This window comes from Echiichthys vipera, assembly GCF_963691815.1.
Source record: "Echiichthys vipera genome assembly, chromosome: 1".
Lineage (NCBI taxonomy): Eukaryota > Metazoa > Chordata > Actinopteri > Perciformes > Trachinidae > Echiichthys > Echiichthys vipera.
The window spans coordinates 3,020,737-3,040,776 of record NC_139826.1 but is presented as its reverse complement, the minus strand read 5'-3'; the positions used below and the strand labels follow the sequence as shown (position 1 = coordinate 3,040,776).

Genomic DNA, 20,040 nt, shown 5'->3' with positions numbered 1-20,040 from the left:
TTAAGATCAGAGGTCCCAGTGATTAAAAACCAGTGTTTGTAATTCACACATGATGTTTCATTGGAAAACGAGCAGCTTTTTTCATACTAGTGTTGTCATGAATACCAAAACTATTACTTCAGTACGATAACTGCCTAAAATATCTTGCTACAGATACTGAAATGATACCATGGCGGAAAACTCAAACATCATCAAATGTAATGGAATAAAATATTAAATCACAGAAGATGGTACTTAAAAATAATTATTCATTTTCAAGTGCAAGTCTGGCAAAAATGGACCCCATGATCTTTTCTGATATGATAAAAAGTTGCACGCTGCCTGTTACTGCTCCGGCCTTTGAGTTTGCTTTTTTTAAACTTCCTTAACTTTTACTCTCCTTTGTTCGTTTTGTTTCTTCACCCTAACTTCTGTGAAGTTCTGCCCTCTACAAGAAAATTACTTTTGCTAGTTTCTTTTCGTGCTGTTTTTAACAATGCCGCTTCCACCGGGACACACTGTCTTTGTTTACTCTGGAGAACATCTGATCACCCTAATGCTGGCCGGCATGGGCCAGACCAGCGGATATTCCACCCGAACTCTGGAAAAAAACACACCGGGGATTCAGATTTGGGAAGCAATGTCGGGGCAATAGAGGAGGGTCGAGACGGGATGGGCTTATGGAAAGGAGAAGATTTAAGCCGTGTCTCCCCTCTGTTGTTACGGGAAATGTACGGTCTCTCTACAACAAAATGGATGAACTGACGGAACTAACCGGAGCCACCCGGAGTACCGTGAGTGCAGTCTGATGTGTTTCACTGAGACATGGCTGCACATGGACATCATGGACTAGAACGTCTCCGTGGATGGCTTCCACACCATTCGGGCTGACCGGGATAGTGCCGAGAGTGGTAAGAGGAAAGGAGGTGGGCTTGCCATTCTAGTAAACAGCAGATGGTGTAATCCTGGTCATATCACCGTTAAAGAACAGCTCTGTAGCCTGGATGTTGAACTGCTGGCTTTTGGACTCGTCCATACCGCAAGGACTATGAGGAGGTGGTCTGAGGAGGCCTATGAGACACTTTTGTGTGGACTACATGTCCCAGCTCAGACTGTAACCTGCTACGCCAACAATAAACCCTGGATCACCAAGGACATTAAGGCCATCCTGAATGAAAAGAAGAGGGCATTCAGAGATGGCAACCATGAAGAGGTGAGGAGAGTGCAAGGGGTTCTCAGAACTAAAATCAGGGAGGCTAAAGAAAATTATAGGAGAAAGCTGGAGAACAAACTCCAGCGAAACAACATGAGGGATGTGTGGAGTGGCATGAGCCAATGCCACTTTACCTCCCCCTACTCCTCCTCCTTACAGACCCTTTGTCTGCCCCTCACTTCACACCTATCTATTTCACCCCTCCCCCCTGCTCTACATCATGTTCTCCACAACCTGGATGGGTGGAGGCCACCATCGTGTCCTGGATTGTGGATTACCTGATGGGCAGACCACAGTATGTACGTGTACAGAACTGTGTGTCTGACAGGGTGGGCAGCTACACTGGGGCCCCACAGGGGACTGTCCTCTCTACATTTCTCTTCACCCTCTTCACCTCAGACTTCAAGTCCTGCCACCTTCAGATGTTTTCTGATGACTCAGCAATAGTTGGCTGCATAGGAAAGGGGGATGAAAGTGAATACAGGACTGTTGTGGGCAACTTTGTCACTTGGACAGAGCTGAATCATCTGCAGCTCAACGTGACTAAAACAAAGGAGCTCGTAGTGGATCTGACGAAGGTGAAAACACCTGTGACCCCTGTCTCCATCCAGGGGGTCCCTGTGAACACTGTAGAGGAGTAGCTGGGGGTGTACTTCAATAATAAGTTGAACTGGACTAGAAACGCAGAGACTCTACAAAAAGGGCCACAGTGGACTCTTCTTCCTGAGGAGGCTGAGGTCCTTAAACTTGTGCCGAACGATGCTGAGGATGTTTTATGAGTCTGTTGGGGCCAGAGCGATCTTCTTCACTGTCACATGCTGGGGCAGTGGGCTGAAGGTCGCAGACACCAACAGACTGAACAAACTGATCAGGAGGGCCGGTGATGTGGTGGGGGAGGAGCTGGACACCCTGATGACCGTGGCAGAGAGGAGGATGCTGTCCAGGCTCCGGTCTAACCTGGACAATGTCTCCCACCCTCTCTACGACACACTGGCCCAGCAGAGGAGCACCTTCAGCAGAAGACTCCTCTCACCCAGATGCATCACAGAGCGCCACAGGAAATCTTTCCTGCCTGTGGTCATTAAATTATACAATGTATCCCTAGGAGAGTCTGTCACCTCCTCTGTGATTTAAACTCAACTATAGACAATCTGTTCTATTGCACATTAGTCTGGAATTTTTGATCTTGTATATTTTCCATAAAAGTTTTTTTATAATATATGTTTTTGGCTGTATAATATTTGTTGTTTGTATATCTGGAGTTTCATAGAAAAAAAAATTTCCCCCTGGGAATTTTTTAAGTATTTCTTATTCTGATTCTGATTAAAGAGAATGCCCAGAGAGACGCTAACAGCTCCAAAGGGCTAACACTGATTGGCTGGGCGGTGCACTGAACGCATCCAAAACGTCTTTTTTAACCACTAATACTGCTCAAAATAACATCAAACCTCTGTAGCAGCATGAGAAGAGTCCCTACACACAAAACAAAGCACCAACAACGTAGTTAGTAAACCCGAAGTTGATAAAAAACTTTCCTCCTTGAACTCAAGGGTATTCTGTAATCAACTTGTATGGAGTACCTGTAGACATGGACCTACTGGTAAGGCAAAGACTTGTAAAACAGTCTTTTAAAATAAACTCCGGGTTCACTAACTACGCTGTTGGTGCTTCGTAGGGACCCTAATCCCTAATCATGCTACTGCAGAGGTTTGGTGTTCAGTGTTAGCCCTTTTGGGATGTTAGCGTCTCTTCGGGCATTCTATATACCGTGTTTCCCATAGCTCTCACTTTGTCTTGTTTATATACCATATATATATATATACACACACATAAAGCATCTACTTGTGTGTGTGTGTGCATATATATAAATATAAAAATATATATACATATATACACACACATATACACACATACATACCTGTATATACTGTATATTTTTTTTGTCTGAGCAAAAATTTATTTTGAAACTAGTCTGATCAATAATTTCATCATAACAGGATTCCTAGACTTATTTAGATAGGAATTTACTCAAAGGGTGGAACTGCCTGTACTCTGATTGTGATAACAGCAATCCAAAAAAATGTCAAAGTTTGAACACGCACTGGGGCAGTTTTCAGACGAGTGTGAAGTAGTCTAGATGAAAGTCAGAACCTCCAAGTCTGAAGCCATGCTTCTCTGCCAGAAAATGGTGGAGCATGAGAGGGACTGGCAGTCTGCTGCAGCGTCAGCATGTGGCCATCTATGTTCTGACCATGACCGATGGTCATGAGTTTTGAATAGATTCTGAAAGAACGTGATCATGGATACAAACGACGAAAGATAAAGCGGCCGAAATTCGACTTTCTGGGTTTTGTGGCTGGGCTTAACCTTAGAGACAGGGTGAGGAGCTCAAACATCCAAAGGAGGCTCAGAGTAGAGCTGCTGCTTCTTCATGATGAAAGGGGAGAGTTAAGGTGGTTTGATAAGATATATCTCGTCTGGCCTGGGAACGCCCTCGGGTCCCCTGGGAAGAGCTGGACAGCGGTGCAGGGGAGAGCGACTCATGGAATACTCTGCTCAGCCTGCTGCCCCCACAATTGGGCCTCTGGTAAGCAGAATAAAAATGGATGGATGGATGTTTAAACAAGGCAAAGTAGGAGCTGCAGAGTATGACATGACTCTCTTGTACGGACTGCTACCAATTTAGTGCTGTGGGAATGAAAATTGTATGCATGTATACAAATTTTTTCAAGACAATCTGGCCCTGTTTAAGGTTTAACAAACTCTGAGCCTAATCCAGACCTCTGAGTTGATCTATCCTGAGAGGGGAAACTCTGAGTTTTCTGTTCCAGAACGACTGATCAAAGTTAGTTCAATCAACTCTGAGTAGGTTGAGCCCGACATAAAAATCCATCATCAGTGGAGCTCTGATACTTAGATTCACCATGGCAACAGGTAAATAAAAGGCAGAGCCTCCATTTTAATCCTGTGGATGTAGAGATATTAATGCATGTATTTGCTTACTGTGCACATTTATCTTTAAAGAAAAAAGCCTGATTTAGAGCAGGGAAAGTGTCCAAAAGTTAACACATTTAAAAATATAATTGAAGATTTAAAATATAAATATATAACCAGATCAAAGACATGGAGATATTTTATGTGTGACCAAAGTCTGATCCAGTAATAATTGTCATTTACAGGTTAAAATATAGTAGATTTCAATGTTAGACATCTATTTGGATTTTAGCTCTCTTGGGGCATTCAGCATCATTATTCAACAAATGTTGACATGAGACATGCTGTTAAAACATGTTCAGACTGCACACATGTTCAAACTACATCCTGCAGCAGCAGCATGGTTCTGCTCAGTCAGACATATTAACATATAATCTTCAATATTATAGAAATTCCATCAGTGCGACTGATCACATCCTGAGTAATAGAGAAGTATTCTTTGATCCTACAGAATTTAAAGATTCACATAACCTAATGCGCCATAAACATTTTAGTGGAACTTCTCTAGCAAACCAAAAGCTGTCTTGTCCGCACGGAGTCATGGTGTTGTGATATCTAACCTAGATTCTGTAGTACGGTAATCTCTGCTATTGAGCGCTTTGATCCACGTTTTGATCCACGCTTTGATCCGGACTGAATGAATAAAGAAATGAAACAGTGTCTGGCTCTTTAAAAGGGAGGAGACACAGATGAACTTGTTACCATGTTCAGTTACCATGGTGACCTACCCAAAGTTAAAGTTACCTCTCTTTCTTCTCCAATTAAAAATCCAAAGTTACCATCATCTCAGGGTTAATTAACTCTGAGTTTTTACTAATCTTGCTTTCTGAAACAAGGCCCACGTAAACATGGAGGATGTGTTTGCAGCAAGAGAAAATTAAAACAGGAGCAGATCAGAAAACAAAGGCTTCTTACTAAGTAAGTACCGTAAATTCAGGACTACAGAGCGCACCCGATTAAAAGCCGCATGCTCAAATTTTAGAAAGAAAATAAATTTTGTAAATATACAAGCCGCACCGGATTTTAAGCCGCAGGTTTAAACAGCCAAAAAAATGAACTACCGGTAATTCACGTCCATTTCTTACACTTAAATAAATAAAACACTGTGTTATTCTTCTTAAGCATTGTTCAGATATTTACACAGAAAGATATTACAGTGAAGATTTTTTAAAAACTTTTTTTATTTAATCTTCTTAGTAACATAAACAAATATATATCATACGGTACCTAAAACATGCGTCATAACTTAATAACTTAAGTTCTTATAACTACCGTAATAACATATAGCACATACCGCATCCTACCAGAAAAAGTCACTCATCGCCTTCATTTTCCTCCTGCGCACTAAAGCCATCAAAGTCCTCTTACTCAGTGTCTGAATTGAACAGCCTCAGGATCACATCACTCGTTACAGTCTCCTCGTTTTCGATGTCGGATGAGTGCACGCCGTCTTCTTCATCGCGCAGCAGCCCAGCCTTTCGGAACCCGTTGGTGATGGTTGATGTTTTGACACGGCTCCATGCATTTAGGATCCACTGGCAGACTTGAGTTAAAGATGCTCTTCGCATGCGTCCTGTTTTGGTAAAAGATTTCTCACGGCTTGTCATCCAAGTCTCCCACTCTTCGCGTAGTGCCACTTTAAATGCCTGGTTCACGCTGATGTCCAGTGGCTGTAGATACTTAGTGGTACCCCCAGGAATCACAGCTGGAGTTGAGTTTGTGCACTTGATTGCAGCTTTCACTGAATCTGTTATATGCGCCCTCATGCTGTCCATAACGAGCAATGATTTTTTTCTGCGAAAAAAGCCCCCCGGTCGCTTTGAGTAGCACTCTCTGAGCCAATCCTTCATTAGGCTCTCTGTCATACAACCTTTCACATTGACTTTCACCACGATTTCCTTTGGGAATTTTTCCTTTGGCATTGTCAGCCGCTTAAAAATCACCATCGGTGGAAGCTTAATTCCCGATGCTGCGCAGCTCAGTACACAGGTAGAATGTGTTCTCTCGTGGCCGCTTGTTTTCAGTGTGACGGAGGAGTCACCTTTTTTATTTACAGTCCGAGTGAGAGGCAGGTCAAACGTCAGAGGTACTTCATCCATATTTATGATTTCATCTGGCCCGATGGAATTCTCCGCTATCTTTGTTTGAGTGAATGTGCGGAATGAAGTAAGTTTCTCCTCGTAGTCGGGAGGGAGCTGCTGACACAAAGTTGTGCGTGCCCTAACAGACAGACTTTTCCGTTTCATAAATCTAAACCACCACGATGGCCCACCTTTAAAATCTTCTATTTTTATCTCGGTCGCGATTGCTTTAGCTTTCAGTCTGATTTGTACAGTGGAAACACCGCGGTCGCCTGCTCTCTGTGTGTTAACCCAGTCCTCCATAAAGTTTCCAAGCTCGGGCCATCTGCTATGGTTACCTCTGAAAGCTTTGGTCGTCTTTTTGCACTGGCTCAGTTCTTCTTGCTGGCGCCTCCACCTTCTCACCATTGATTCATTTATGCCAAGATTACGAGCGGCAGCTCGATTGCCTTCTTTAACTGCTAGAGTGATAGTGTTTAACTTAAAAGCCGCATCATATGCTTTTCTTCTAGTATTTTCCATGTTGATGAGGGTTAGCACAAATGACTGATTTACAATCACGGAAGTTGTGATTACCGGTAATCATACAATTTCATTGGACCTCTGTGAACTACCGGTACTCATTCATTCTATTGGTCTACTGTTGCTGAGCAAAATGTTTTTCCCGCCACGAAAAAAAAATGAATAAGCCGCACCGTAGTATAAACCGCAGTGTTTAAAGTGTAGGAAAAAAGTAGCGGCTTGTAGTCCGGAATTTACGGTAAGTAGAAGTAGTTTTGCTGACCCACTACTGCTGTTACCAAATAATTTCCCAGTCTGGGATCATTAAAGTAATTCTATTCTAAATCTGGAACATTAGGAATTTAAAATGTACTCTAAAACAAGCCTGTTTCAAATGAAGTCCTGGTTCTCTGTTCTCTCTTGAAGCGAATTTATGATATACCACCAAGGAATAATTATAATTAAAAGCTCATGAAAGGTCAATGATGGTAACTTAAAGTGGATATGAATATTCTGCAAGGACAAGGCAAAATTCCTTTGCTTAACTTGAAGCAGACAATGCTCCTTTCTCCATTATTATAACCCTTTTAGCTCACCTGAGGCTGATAACCAATGACGTTGATGCAGCGTGGGTCGACGAAAGTGATGACACCATCTGAGTTGTGACGCGACAGGAACTCTGTGGGCACAGACAGGCCGTTCATATCCATGGAGACTGGAGAGCTGGTCACCTGAGAGAGCATACAGACATATTTAAGATACATCATTACGATATGGAAGAATAGAAATGGAGAGTTGGAGCACAAATGTGTTTTATACAATAAGTTACCACTGACATCCCAGGCATCCACACTCATTCCAAGACTAGAACTAAACAGTCTGAAATGTGACTCCATCTCATGCCTAGAGTGACAGATGAGAAGTGAATGATGCTGGAGGGCTGGTTTAAGAAGCTTATATGTGCATTTTGATACTTTTCTCAAAAGTGTATTGTGTTTTTACCAGGGGTTTCACAATTTGACTTGACTTTCAATTTTAACGTCACGATTCAATTCAGTTTTAAGATAATTTTTTATCTCTTCAACACTTGCAGCTATGTCACATTAAGGAGGTGTACCGGAATGCACCATGAAGTCCCATCAGAGCTCACACTTTCTATTTCCATAACTAGGCAAAATGTAGCCACAGCGAAGACTTTAGTGAAGCAGGAGGCAGTGGCCATGGTGTCTGGAAAAGGGCAGCTGAAGGCTTCTGGTGAGATAATGTTACACTGCATCTTTAGCTGTATGTTACCAGCTGGTAAGCCACACTGTGTTGTCTGTGTGTGTTGTTTTTTTTTCTTTGGACATGGACGAGTAGCTGTGGATATGAAGAAAAAAGTACTGGGAGACTTGTCAATGCTGCTTTTGATTCTGGACATTTAAACTTCACCCCCAGGTCTGAGCCTGACTCAGCCAACAGCATTTTTTTGAAAAGTGTGCAAGGGGCTCAGAGGGGGCTAGAGAGAGGGCAAGGGGAGGGGTGCTGCCCACTTCAGATTAGAGGGCTATAACATTGTTAAACTAACCGGTCAACTCTACCTCAGCATTGGACCAGGTCCCCAGGAAGTGTCACAACCAAGCCCCCACCACAGCGACTTCCTGGTTGATCCAATAAGGAAGTGCCAAAGACTGCAGTTCCCTGAGTGTCCACTAGGAGCAGCTTGCACAATAGAGCAGTTTCTCATTGACCCCCATGTTAAACAGGCTGTTTTCACAGCATCATTAAACCTGTTTAAGGCCTGGGCCAAAAAACATTCTAGTCTGTTTATTTAGGTCATATCTCCATGACAACACTGAGGGGGGGGGGGGGGGGGGGGGGGTTTGGACCAGGCTAGTTTTTATTTTATTTGAGGTTAAAGTTTATGAATAACTAGGGGCGTGGCCTCTTGAGTAACAGTTAGCCTCTGACCCTCACTTCTCCTCGGAGGTAAACGTCAGCCAGATGGACGTATCTCCCTTCCCCCAATGTCACATACATGTCCTTTTTTGGTAAGAGGAAATGAGGCGGAGTAAAGTCTGACAAGATGGCAACTCCCGTAGGCGAGGACAATTGAATCAAGTTGAGAGAACGGACCCCGATGGGTATGCTACGTCCAGAGATGTGCTAGACGATTTAATCCCCATTCAAATTAGCAGAGCGCTAAACAGGAAGTAGCCGGCCCGAATGGCAGAAGTCTCAAATCAATTTGGTGAGAAATGTTTATGTTGACACCAGCATTGATGTGTTTCATCACAGTATAGTCATACCATTTAGTTTACAGATCATACATGTTTAAGTGTGCAGTATCAAAATCAAATCAAAAGGATGACTAAGTCATCTCATCTGAATGAGAGTACCACAGATAAAACATAATCAAGAAGAAACAACTCAAAAACACTGGTCTCCAGGCTTCTAAAGAGCCTCCAACCTGGTCCTTGGGTGTTTAGTGTTCGTGTCTAAAAAACAAAGTCCTATTCTTCCAACAGAACATTTTATACCATTCTTCATCTACTATTTCAATATTTAGCTCTGGTTCACATTTTGTTCAGTTTATGTTTGAGATTCCTGTTTTATCCTGAGAAGAATGTGTGATTGATGTAACGAGTCACGTTGATTTATGTCCAGCATTTCAAAATGTATTACTTTCATACATTCCTTTATATATTCTCTCACTCTGAATATTGTTACAAAGACACTGCTACAGGGAACTAAAAGTCCTTTTAACACATTTGTTTGTGTTCCCACTGCAAGTGAAAACTCCAGAACATCTGCATCCACAGTAAACCATCTGTGTCTTTGATTTGCTTTAGACCGTAACCACAAAGAAACGATCAGCGAATTAAGTTTTATTTCTCTCTTTTATTCTTTTGCTCATGCTCTAAGCTCCTTCATGCTCACTGTTTCTTTACACTCATTTTTTTTGGTAGACATTACAAGAATTGTCCACCTGTCGTGTAAATATTGATACTAGTGCCGCTTTGTACTTCCATATTTTGTGACTGGATGAAAGTTGAAGCTGGCACAGGTCTGTGTTTGACCAACCAATGATGGTCAGCTTGTGCAAAACTCCACCGCAGGTTTTTTTATGTTAGTATTTTTAGACAATTTATGCCCTTATTACATAGCTGACATGATAGACATGGAAATGAGTCCCCAGCTGGACTGAAACCAGGGATTTTGCAGTTCTCTATAGGTGCCAAAAGACAATCATTTTTAACACAGAAAGTCAGGTCACACACACAGTTAAACAGTAAGCTTTACCCCTGACTGTCTCGTGCAACTCTGATGGTGAAAAAAGTTCACTTGTCACAAAATAAAGGTGGTGACTTCATGCTACATCCGGGGATATTTATGTTATCTATCTCTAACCCTAAGTCATCATGTCTGTCAGCTCAATGTTTCGCCAAGTTGGTCATTGGTCAAACGGGCCTTGAGGTGTCCGTGGGCTTGCCCTTACTGTCGGCAACGAAGGGAAAATACTTCCATATTTCGCTCCGTGCGTTTGCTTTTTCAACAAGCCTAGGGCGGTCGACAGGAACACTCGAGCCACTGTCAGCCATGTCTGTCTGTCTCTGTGAGTGTCTGTCACTATAAATCCACGGCCACTCTGGCTGTAGGCAGTGATGAAGCAGACAGAGGCTGTCACAAAGACACGCTGCCCCGCTGTCACACTAAGTTCATAAAGAACAGATACTAAATAAAAACAGGAAATAGTATCGTTTTTAAGGCCGGGTACTGCGGTATCTTTCTAGTATCGGTATACCGTGCAGCGCACACATGCACAGGCACACACACCTGCAGTCTGCCGATGGCCACTAGGCAGTATTTTCCAGTCTGACCCGCCTCTGTGTCTTCTTCTGGTATAGTCATACCTGAGGAAAAAAACAAAAAGAAGAAGGTGTGAAACAAGAGGCTAATAGACATTTCTCATAAAGTACAGCCTCTTAATTTTTCATTTGCTACTTGAATTCTGCGGCATTGAGAGGTAATCTACAGGCTGACACAGCCACTGCTCCTCCACAATGATTTATAAGTCATGTTTTCACCATTAAAGGAATACTTCAGCCCCAGAATGATCATTTGTATGTCAATTACTCCCCCGTTATCCCGAAAACTGTTTTTGTTGCACGCCTCAACAGTGAATGATGAATCCAAAAATAGAGAAAATTCTTGAGGCTGCGTTCTCCAACAACAAAAAACAACTCGTGCAGTATAATCCAAGTCTCATTTATCCAGCTGTATGCTCAGTTCTTCACTAACACATGCATGTTCACTGAACCGTTACTATTGAAAACCCTTCGGAGCCCACAAACAGACGAGTAGCGTGCTTAGGAAAGCATTAGACTGTTTATGAGAAAAGTTTAAATGCGTGTTTGAGAAGTACTGAGCAGACGAGACCTGGATTATACTGCATGAGTTGTGGCAGTTTGTGAACAGATGTTTTCATATAGTTTTTCTGTTAAACACAGCCCCCCTTTACTTACTTACAGGACTTTTCTCCATTTTTTTGACAAAAAACAACTCTGTGAGTAATTATACAAATGGTCATTATACACATTTTAAGGATTAGAATTCCTCCAAGTCTACAAACTGAAAGACAGATTTCAGCCACAATACCAGACTTTGGTATTATCAATATTAATAATATTCAAACTTGCTCCTCTATGTCTTATACAAATAATTCAGTAAAGAGAAGGGCGAAGCAGACAAAGAGACAAAAACATACAGTATCAATTCCATTTTGATGGCATTGCTTTCATAATAACTTTCATGCTTAATCAAAAATAAAGTCACATCAAATCAACAGTTAGTTTCAGTCACAGCAGCAGTGACTCATGGTTCACTTCCAGCTATACTGTCAGACTGTTTAGAGCCAGCATGTTTCACATCTTACTCTGTGAATTAAGGATTTATTCCTACCAAACCAGACTTGGTGATATTTAACAGTGGAAAGACTAAGACGGGTGTGGTGAACTTTATTTAGTTTCTTTCCAGTTTGAATGTGTGTTTGAGGAGTAAACAAGATCATTAAGCCAACATTTTTGTTTGGTGAAAGGCAGAATTGAATTCAGAAGGTGCACGATTGTGTGTTTCTGTTGTTGTTTTTCTAAAGGTTTTTTTGGCCTTTTTATGGCTTCACTAGAGAGTGATAGACAGATGGGAAAGTGGGGGGAGAGAGAGGGGGGTGACATGCTGCAAAGGACCCACACCAGTATTTTACTGTTTCAGAAGTGTATGACTATGTCTTTCCTTGATCGTTTGTTCTGCTAACTTGTTAGCGAAGCAAACTCAGGGTGGCCAGTTGAAAATTTGAACATACCGTCCAACCCTATTTGCAACATGACATATGTTGATGTGATCTTGAGAGCGCAGCTAGCTGGAAACAACTGCTCACAGCACTTAGCAGCCTATGGCAGTCTTCAGTTTCCATTGTCCAGTGCAAGATCAGTTCTGCAGAATATATCTTCAAGCCTGTTTTGAGTTAAGACGAGGTTGAAAACATTGATATGAAAGGTCAATTTTATTATATTATTTTTTCGATCAGTATTTTTGAGGATCTAATATTGATCATCTACAGAGAGAACGGGACCTCAAAAGCTCAAAGGTTTTGACACTGCTGAATATGTTATCTCTTCTCTGTCTTTGTTATTAGCAAGCGATCAGTGAACAGAACATCCTGAAAGCAGCTTCTCATTGATAGACAGATACAACATCACTTTAACTACACACATGCAGCTGGCAGTAGGTCATACCAGCAGTCTCTTATCAATATGATCAACTCTGAGTAACTTCTGACAGGCTACAATTAAACTAGTCAAACACCTCACTAGGGCTGCCTCCAAATAGTCGACCAAGCACTGGTCAAGCAAAAAAAATCACTAGCGGACCAAAATTTCATTAGTCCATAGGTCGCAGGAAAACATTTTTAGCCGTTTCTTGTCAAACTTAAGTGAAAATCTATGTGAATGGCGGCTGTCTTAAAGGGCTGGAGGGCTTTCAGTTTGAAGGTCCAGATACAGGAAATCGTGACACTCACTCACTGTCAGTGTTTTTTAGCACGACAGCTCCCCTGGCTGTACATCTTTCAAGGATCAAGGATTACAAATATCTTGGAGTACACCTGGACAACAAACTGGACTTTTCCAAGAACACTGAGGCTGTATACAAGAAGGGCCAGAGTCGCCTCTATTTCCTGAGGAGGCTCCGGTCGTTCAATGTTTGTAACACCATGCTGAGGATGTTCTACCAGTCAGTGGTAGCCAGTGCCATCTTCTTTGCTGTTGTGTGCTGGGGCAGCAGACTGAGGGCAGCAGACGCAAAGAGGATCAGTAAGATCATCAGGAAGGCTGGCTCCGTCCTGGGGGTCACACTGGACTCTTTGGTGGCGGTGTCTGAGAGGAGGATGCTGTCTAAACTGCACAGCATCCTGGACAATAACTCTCACCCTCTCCACCAGCTGCTGACCTCCAGCAGAAGCACATTCAGCCATAGACTCATTCTCCCCCGGTGTAATACTGAACGCCGGAGGAAGTCTTTTCTTCCGGCGGCCATCAAACTTTATAATTCATCTCCCCCCGGTCAGGTAAGGAACAGTGGAGACACTGTATCCTGAAAATGTCACTTTGTCACTATTTACCATCACTGCATCACTTTATTCAGTTGTACTTTATTCAGTTGTACTGTCACTTACTTCAGTAAGTAATGCTGCTATACGACACTGTCACTTATATCACCACTACATCACTTTATTTATTTATTAATGGTTTACTGTAACTATCTGCTGATACACTTACTGTGCTTTAGGACATGCTGCTACATTTCACTGTGGTTTACTGTAACTGACTTAAGTACGAAATGCTGCTACACTCCACTGTGCCATACTGTCACTTAGTTCTGTAGGACATGCTGCTACATTTTTAACATTTTTAACACTTATAACTTATCGCTCCTTCTCACTTATTTAGTTTGTACTTATTTTATTTCAATCTGCTGCTAAACTGCACGCTGCGTATTGTTGTATATTGTATATACCTACGCTTAACCACGACATCTGTTGCACTCTGTCACACTTGGTTCATTGCTTGATTTATCTGATTTATCTGACGTTAGCTTTATTTTGATTTGATTTATGTTTTTATGCTTATTGTTACTCTGATCCTTTTCCGCCTTTGTATGAAACTGTTGCACAATAATTTCCCTCGGGATAAATAAAGCTTCTTGAATCTTGAATCTTGAATCTTGAATCACGGTTAGACAGTTAATAATTAATAGCCAATCACATCGGGAAAGATGTCTAAAAAATGGGATCACTTTGAAAAGAACAAGGATGACCACAACAAGGTCACATGACCTACCACCTTAAACATGTAAGTAATGTTAGACGAACATGACCTACCACCTTAAACATGTAAGTAACGTTAGACGAACATGGCCTACCACCTTAAACATGTAAGTAACGTTAGACAAACATGACCTACCACCTTAAACATGTAAGTTGCATTAGCCGAACATGACCTACCACCTTAAACATGTAAGTAACATTAGACGAACATGACCTCCCACCTTAAAATGTAAGTAACGTTAGACGTACATGACCTCCCACCTTAAACATGTAAGTAATGTTAGACGAACATGATCTACCACCTTAAACATGTAAGTAACGTTAGATGAACATGACCTACCACCATAAACAGGTAAGGAACGTTAGCCTAGCTACCTGCCGATTTTCGACAGTCTCCTTGCTGATTTTTTCTGACACATTCAGAATTAGAATCTGAAATAATTTGCCGCTGTCATTAACGGGCGGCAGACATAGCGCGCAGCTGTGCATGGCTATTAAGACCACTGTACAGTCAGTGTGGACTGAGTGTCTCTGTAGTTCCAACAGCTCCAACAGAGTGACGTTCTCTCTCCAGCTAACTGAATCACATCAATTCCATGAATAACTCTCAAATAGATGGATAGTTTATTGTCCACCATTAGAGTACATTTGTTTCACAGCCATCCTTTAATTAAACTTTCATTCAAATCATATCAATAATGCAATCAATTTTATAGATTTGAATCAGAACAGCAAAAAATAAGGCATGTCAGGGCTCCAGACTAACTTTATTCACTAGGACTGATTAGGTCAGTCTGTATATGTGTTTTAAACATATGAACTGTATCTACACTGACTGATCAGATCAGTCTCTATATGTGTTTTAAACATATGAACTGTATCTACTCTGACTGATCAGTTAAACACTGATGATTTCTTCCTATAGAGCCGACATGAAAACTATTTTGGTTTAGTAATATTCTGCTGTCGCTCGGCTCAGGAGCTACCGACAGACAGCCAGTGCGTCACATACAGTATGGAGGCTTCAGGTCAGTGAGGTCCAGACACTGTGACTAGCTGCGGGAGCTCACATGATGCTTTCTTCTTTTTTCTGCAATAACTTTATCCACCACTTAAGTGCAATAATTTAATCTTGCTGCTCATTTCTGTCTTATAGTCATACATATTTTATCTTATACATTTTCCTCCTCCGAGTTTATTGCTTACTGTTTGTTTTTTTATACTTTCTGTATTTATTTAGCTAAGAGTTTATTGTTTACTGTTTGTTTATATATTTTCTGTATTTATTTAGCTAAGAGTTTATTGGTTACGGTTTATTTTTTTAATATATTTTCTGTATTTATTTAGCTAAGAGTTTATTGTTTACTGTTTATTTGTTTATATATTTTCTGTATTTATTTAGCTAAGAGTTTATTGGTAATCTTATACTGTAAGCTGCTGGAATTTCCTTGCGGGAGTCATCCCAAAGGATCAATAAAGAGAAGTCTAAGTCTATGTGTTTGTGTTACGGTGCTGAAGGAACTATCTTCTTATAGTGCTGACATATTGTTCCCGTATTATCTGTCACTCTGTTGCTGTTTAGCTTCTTACATATTGATTTGGAGAGACATCTGGTAGAACATGCGCGACCAGATGTCAAATTCAGCCGCACACTCTCAAATAATGCTCGCATTTGGTCGGAGTCTGGAGCCCTGCATGTTAGATCTAGTATACTACAGCCGTCATTTCAATGCATCACATACACGTCTAAGAAACATTAAGGTAAATTTAGGTTAAACTCCTTGTCAGTAAATAACCTATATTAAACAAGAATCCCCACAATGTAGTTCCGCTTTCACCAACCCAATCAGGTTGCAGTTTACTTACAAACTGTTCAAACTTACATAATATAGGAAGTAGAGACCTTGAAAGAATTCAATAAAGATATGGTGTAAAATCTTCAGATCTCTACACTCAGCTGTTTCAAGATTATTACCAGTTCAGTTTCTGACTAAGGCTCCGTTCACACTACAGGTCTTAACTTTATTTGTCATTAATTTACAAAACGTTGCAGCGCGGGTCAGAATGACCTCAAAGTTGCATAAAATGCGACCTGGCTGTTCAGATTGCGGTCGCATTTTAAAAAATCCAATTTATTAGCACACAGGCCTAATTCTGATTGGAAAATGTCAGATTGAATGAGACTTGTGCTGTTCACACTGTCAAAAGCAAATCAGACACGGGTCACAATTGAGAGGAAAAATCTGATTCAGGTCACTTGGAACTGCAGTGTGAACGGAGCCCAAATGTCTCCTCTTCTGTTCCTGAATTATGAAACATTATATTTCACAGTGAAGTTGACCTTTGACCTTTTGGATAGAAAATGCCATCACTTCATCATTCTATCCTGTTAGACATTTGTGTGAAATGTTGTCAGAATTAGTGTAGGAATTCTTAAGTAATGGACAAAAACGTGTTTGTGAGGTCACAGTGACTTTGACCTTTGACCTCCAAATCAGTTTATCCTTGAGTTCAAGTGGACATTTGTGCCAAATTTGAAAACAATGCCTCCAGGGGTTCCTGAGATATCGTGGGACTGATGGACTGACGACATGAAAACATAATGCCTCAGGACACAGCTGTTACTGGCGTGGAGGCATAAAAACTCTGATCAGGTTCTGGAAAAGATTTGACGGGATCCAAAGCATACCGATTTCATATTGACCTTGGAAAACTAATATATATTCGAATCCTTGTCTGGAAAATCAAAGATGTACCAAGCAGCATTCACGGGCCATCCAAAGGCCATAGGGGAAAGTCTATAGTCAGTAAATAAAAGGTCTGAAATCACATGCAGATGGCTGCTGTTTAATATGCAGACGTTTCATTACGCTGGAATTCCTTCCAGTTAACAATGGCAGTTTACCATAAAGTTGAAAGACAAAAACAAAACCATCAGCTCTGTCTTCATTCATAGCTACATTCCTCTCCCCGAACAGTTCATTGAGCAGCATCGGAAACGGGTGCTCAGTGTGTCGGCAGCACATCTATCTGTTATCCATCTGTGATTTAGGAGAGCGTGTGTCTTGCCTGATCACTGTTTGCCGGCAGTATTGTGCTCAGAACATTCCATTAGTATTTTTAGTGCAAGGAAGTAAACCATGTGTCACTGATTTCAAAACACATGTGGTTTATGTGTGTGTGTGTGTGTGTGTGTGTGTGTGTGTTTGTGTATTTGACTGGACAAACTTTCCAGCGTCACCTCAAAGTACGAAAAGGTCAATGGGTTGTGTGTTACTTATGTTGTTAAGTTCCATCAGCACACTTTAACACCAATGAGAGCAAAGGGGGTGCATTCCAATCCCTGTACCTGTTGACACCTCACAGTCAGTGCGTTTACATGCACGGCAGTAACCAGGTTATACTTCCATATATTATGCCAGTTCTCCCCGTATGCATGAGCGGGGAAGAATAAGAAGAATGACGGGAGTGACTCTACCTCTGGTACAGTAGGTGGCACTCTGCCAGCATACAACTGGTTGGAATGTGGCTTTTTCTTCTGGCTGACCTTTTGTCAAAATCACAACAACTTTGAAAGCAGGGAGAACATGGAGGACAGAATCACGACAGAAATGGTTCTTCTTCGATCTAATGTTAGTTGCCATGGCGAAGTCCTCAGTTGGTTTAAAGGGAAAACTTGTGTTATTGCTATTGCTTTTGGTGCCACTGCTTCCTGACCTTTAAATTTCCGTGTCAAAAACAACTGTAGCGGAGCATGTGCAGATGTGTGCCCCGATCCTACCCAGGTTAAGGTGCATACATGCACAAATACTCTGATTACTAAAGGAGTTATCTAGGTTTGTTAACTGGTGTAAGAGAACTCTGTGTTTACATGGCAATTGAGGAACTGGGGTATTGCCTTAACCCAAATATAATTGTTTTTAGTGTGTGTGTGGTGTGTCAATGTGTGTGTGTGTGGTGTGTCAATGTATCTGTTTGTGTTGAAGAGAGAGAGTGCTTCTGAGGCTCTAAGAAGGTTCTGATACTACAGTTATATTGATAAATGGTATGAGGCTCAGATAGACTTATATTAGAATACAGTAGATAACAGGTATAAATAGATATAAAATTTAATTCCCATACTTATCATCAACAATTCTGTTGTTAAAACAGATTTTGGACAAAGGATGGTTTCAGTTGACATCAAGTACAGTAGGACAACAAATGACAAGTATAGTAGGTTATACTACCTTTAACTGTGTTATTCTAGTTTTTCTTCTTTCTCTATTGTCAACCTCCTACTGAAGATGTAAAGCTCTAAAAAAAGCAACTCACAGATGCCGTTTCAATTTAAAAAGCCTCAGCAATTTCTTCACATTACTCAAACAAACATTGCTTTAAAGAGAGACAATAGTGCATTGGTTCAGGACTATTTTTACTAAAGGATTAATCCACATCTGGTGTTCTGGAGTGTTGAACACATGTGTCATGCCAATCAATGTGGGGTTGAGTCAAAATAAACTCTGGAGCGCTCTGCCACAGAGGGTTAAGACACATCAGAATCTTGTTAGTAGGATCAATTTATTGTTAGTTTAAATCTTTTCATTTGCTGACAAGAAGAAAAATATAAAACGTCGCCAAATAAATGGGGTCTTTAAGGAGGTTCCAAAGAAGGTGACTTGGCTGGTGGAAAACAGTGGTGAACAGAAAACCAGTGAAGCAGTCACTTGTTAGTTTGTTCAGAGCTTCAGATGGGTGAGGTGAGTTTTAAGATGTCTCCAGGTCAGTTGGACAGGTTAGTAAAACAGTTGGACTGACAGGAGAACATTGAGGAATAGATTTGGACATTTTTTCATAGCACTGGATTGTATTCTAACAAATGGCGTTCATTACAAATGAGCAAACTACGAACCTTCAGCAGCCATGTTTCAAACCTACGGGGGATGAGTGTTTCATACCCCAAAGACAGGTTTTTGACTGGCTATCTTTAGACCTAGTTTCAGGGTGTAAATGGGATCATTATTTCTTCAAAAATCCACTCGTGTTTCACTCCATAGGAAATGTGTGCAATGCCGCCCCACAGTTGAATTTAACAACATAAGGTAATATTTAGAGGCAGCACAAATGCAAAAAGCTCCAGCTGAAAAATGGTTTTTCATGAGCGGAGAGAACTTGCAGGTCTGCTGAATTGCATGACTCCATTTCTAATGTGTACAGAGGCTGGAGCAGAGAGGAGAGCAGAGGAAAGCAGTTTTCACATATGAACCCCAGACAATGTCGTTCTCAATTACTGGAAATATTGTTTGGTTTAGGGGGGACGGGGGTGGGGGGGGACCACATGATGCTGATTACACCGCGGTGACTTATCGGGTTCATAATCTGGCCATAAACAATAGAGTCTCTTGTTGTTCCTTGAAAATGTCTGATGATTTTAGCGTCAGTCCTTACATAAACATCTGTAGCCGTCTTTGTGTAAATCACCCTTTTATTCACCGTTCGATGTTTGCAGTGGTGGAAATTAACTAAATTAACAAACATTGTGGTATAAAATAACACTGTGGTATTACTACTTTGACTTAAAGTTGTACGTAAGATTTTCATCTATTTAATTGTCTTAAGTTCCTCTTTATCACAGAGAGTTAAAAAGGGGATTGAGCATGTGATCCACTAATGTTTCAATATCTGTGTCTGTGGAGACATTCCCTCTTTAAATGTGAATGTGCCTCCATGTTAGTGACTTGGTGCATTCACACCAAAAGTGATGGAGGCGATGAAAGTTGAAAAAATGTAACTTTCCATCGACATCGCGTTAAGCCAATCAGCATTGAGATTGCGGTAAGCTTCGTCGAAGTTCTCCGTAAAACATTCAGGGGCTCACCGTGCTCACCAAAGCCGCCATTGTTGCAATCCTTGGGGGAAATCAGACTGTT

At 41.2% G+C, this 20,040-nt stretch overlaps 1 protein-coding gene across 1 annotated transcript in view; it reads right to left on the bottom strand.

Annotated features, from left to right (window-relative positions):
- Nucleotides 1-20,040, bottom strand: part of arnt2 (aryl-hydrocarbon receptor nuclear translocator 2) — a 97,791-nt gene that overhangs the window by 31,192 nt on the left and 46,559 nt on the right. The window contains exons 9-10 of the mRNA XM_083916785.1: nt 10,585-10,661; nt 7,365-7,499 (exon numbers count right to left, since the gene is read on the bottom strand). Of these exons, the coding sequence (XP_083772911.1) occupies nt 7,365-7,499; nt 10,585-10,661 (212 nt within the window). The remainder of the gene's footprint in view (nt 1-7,364; nt 7,500-10,584; nt 10,662-20,040) is intronic.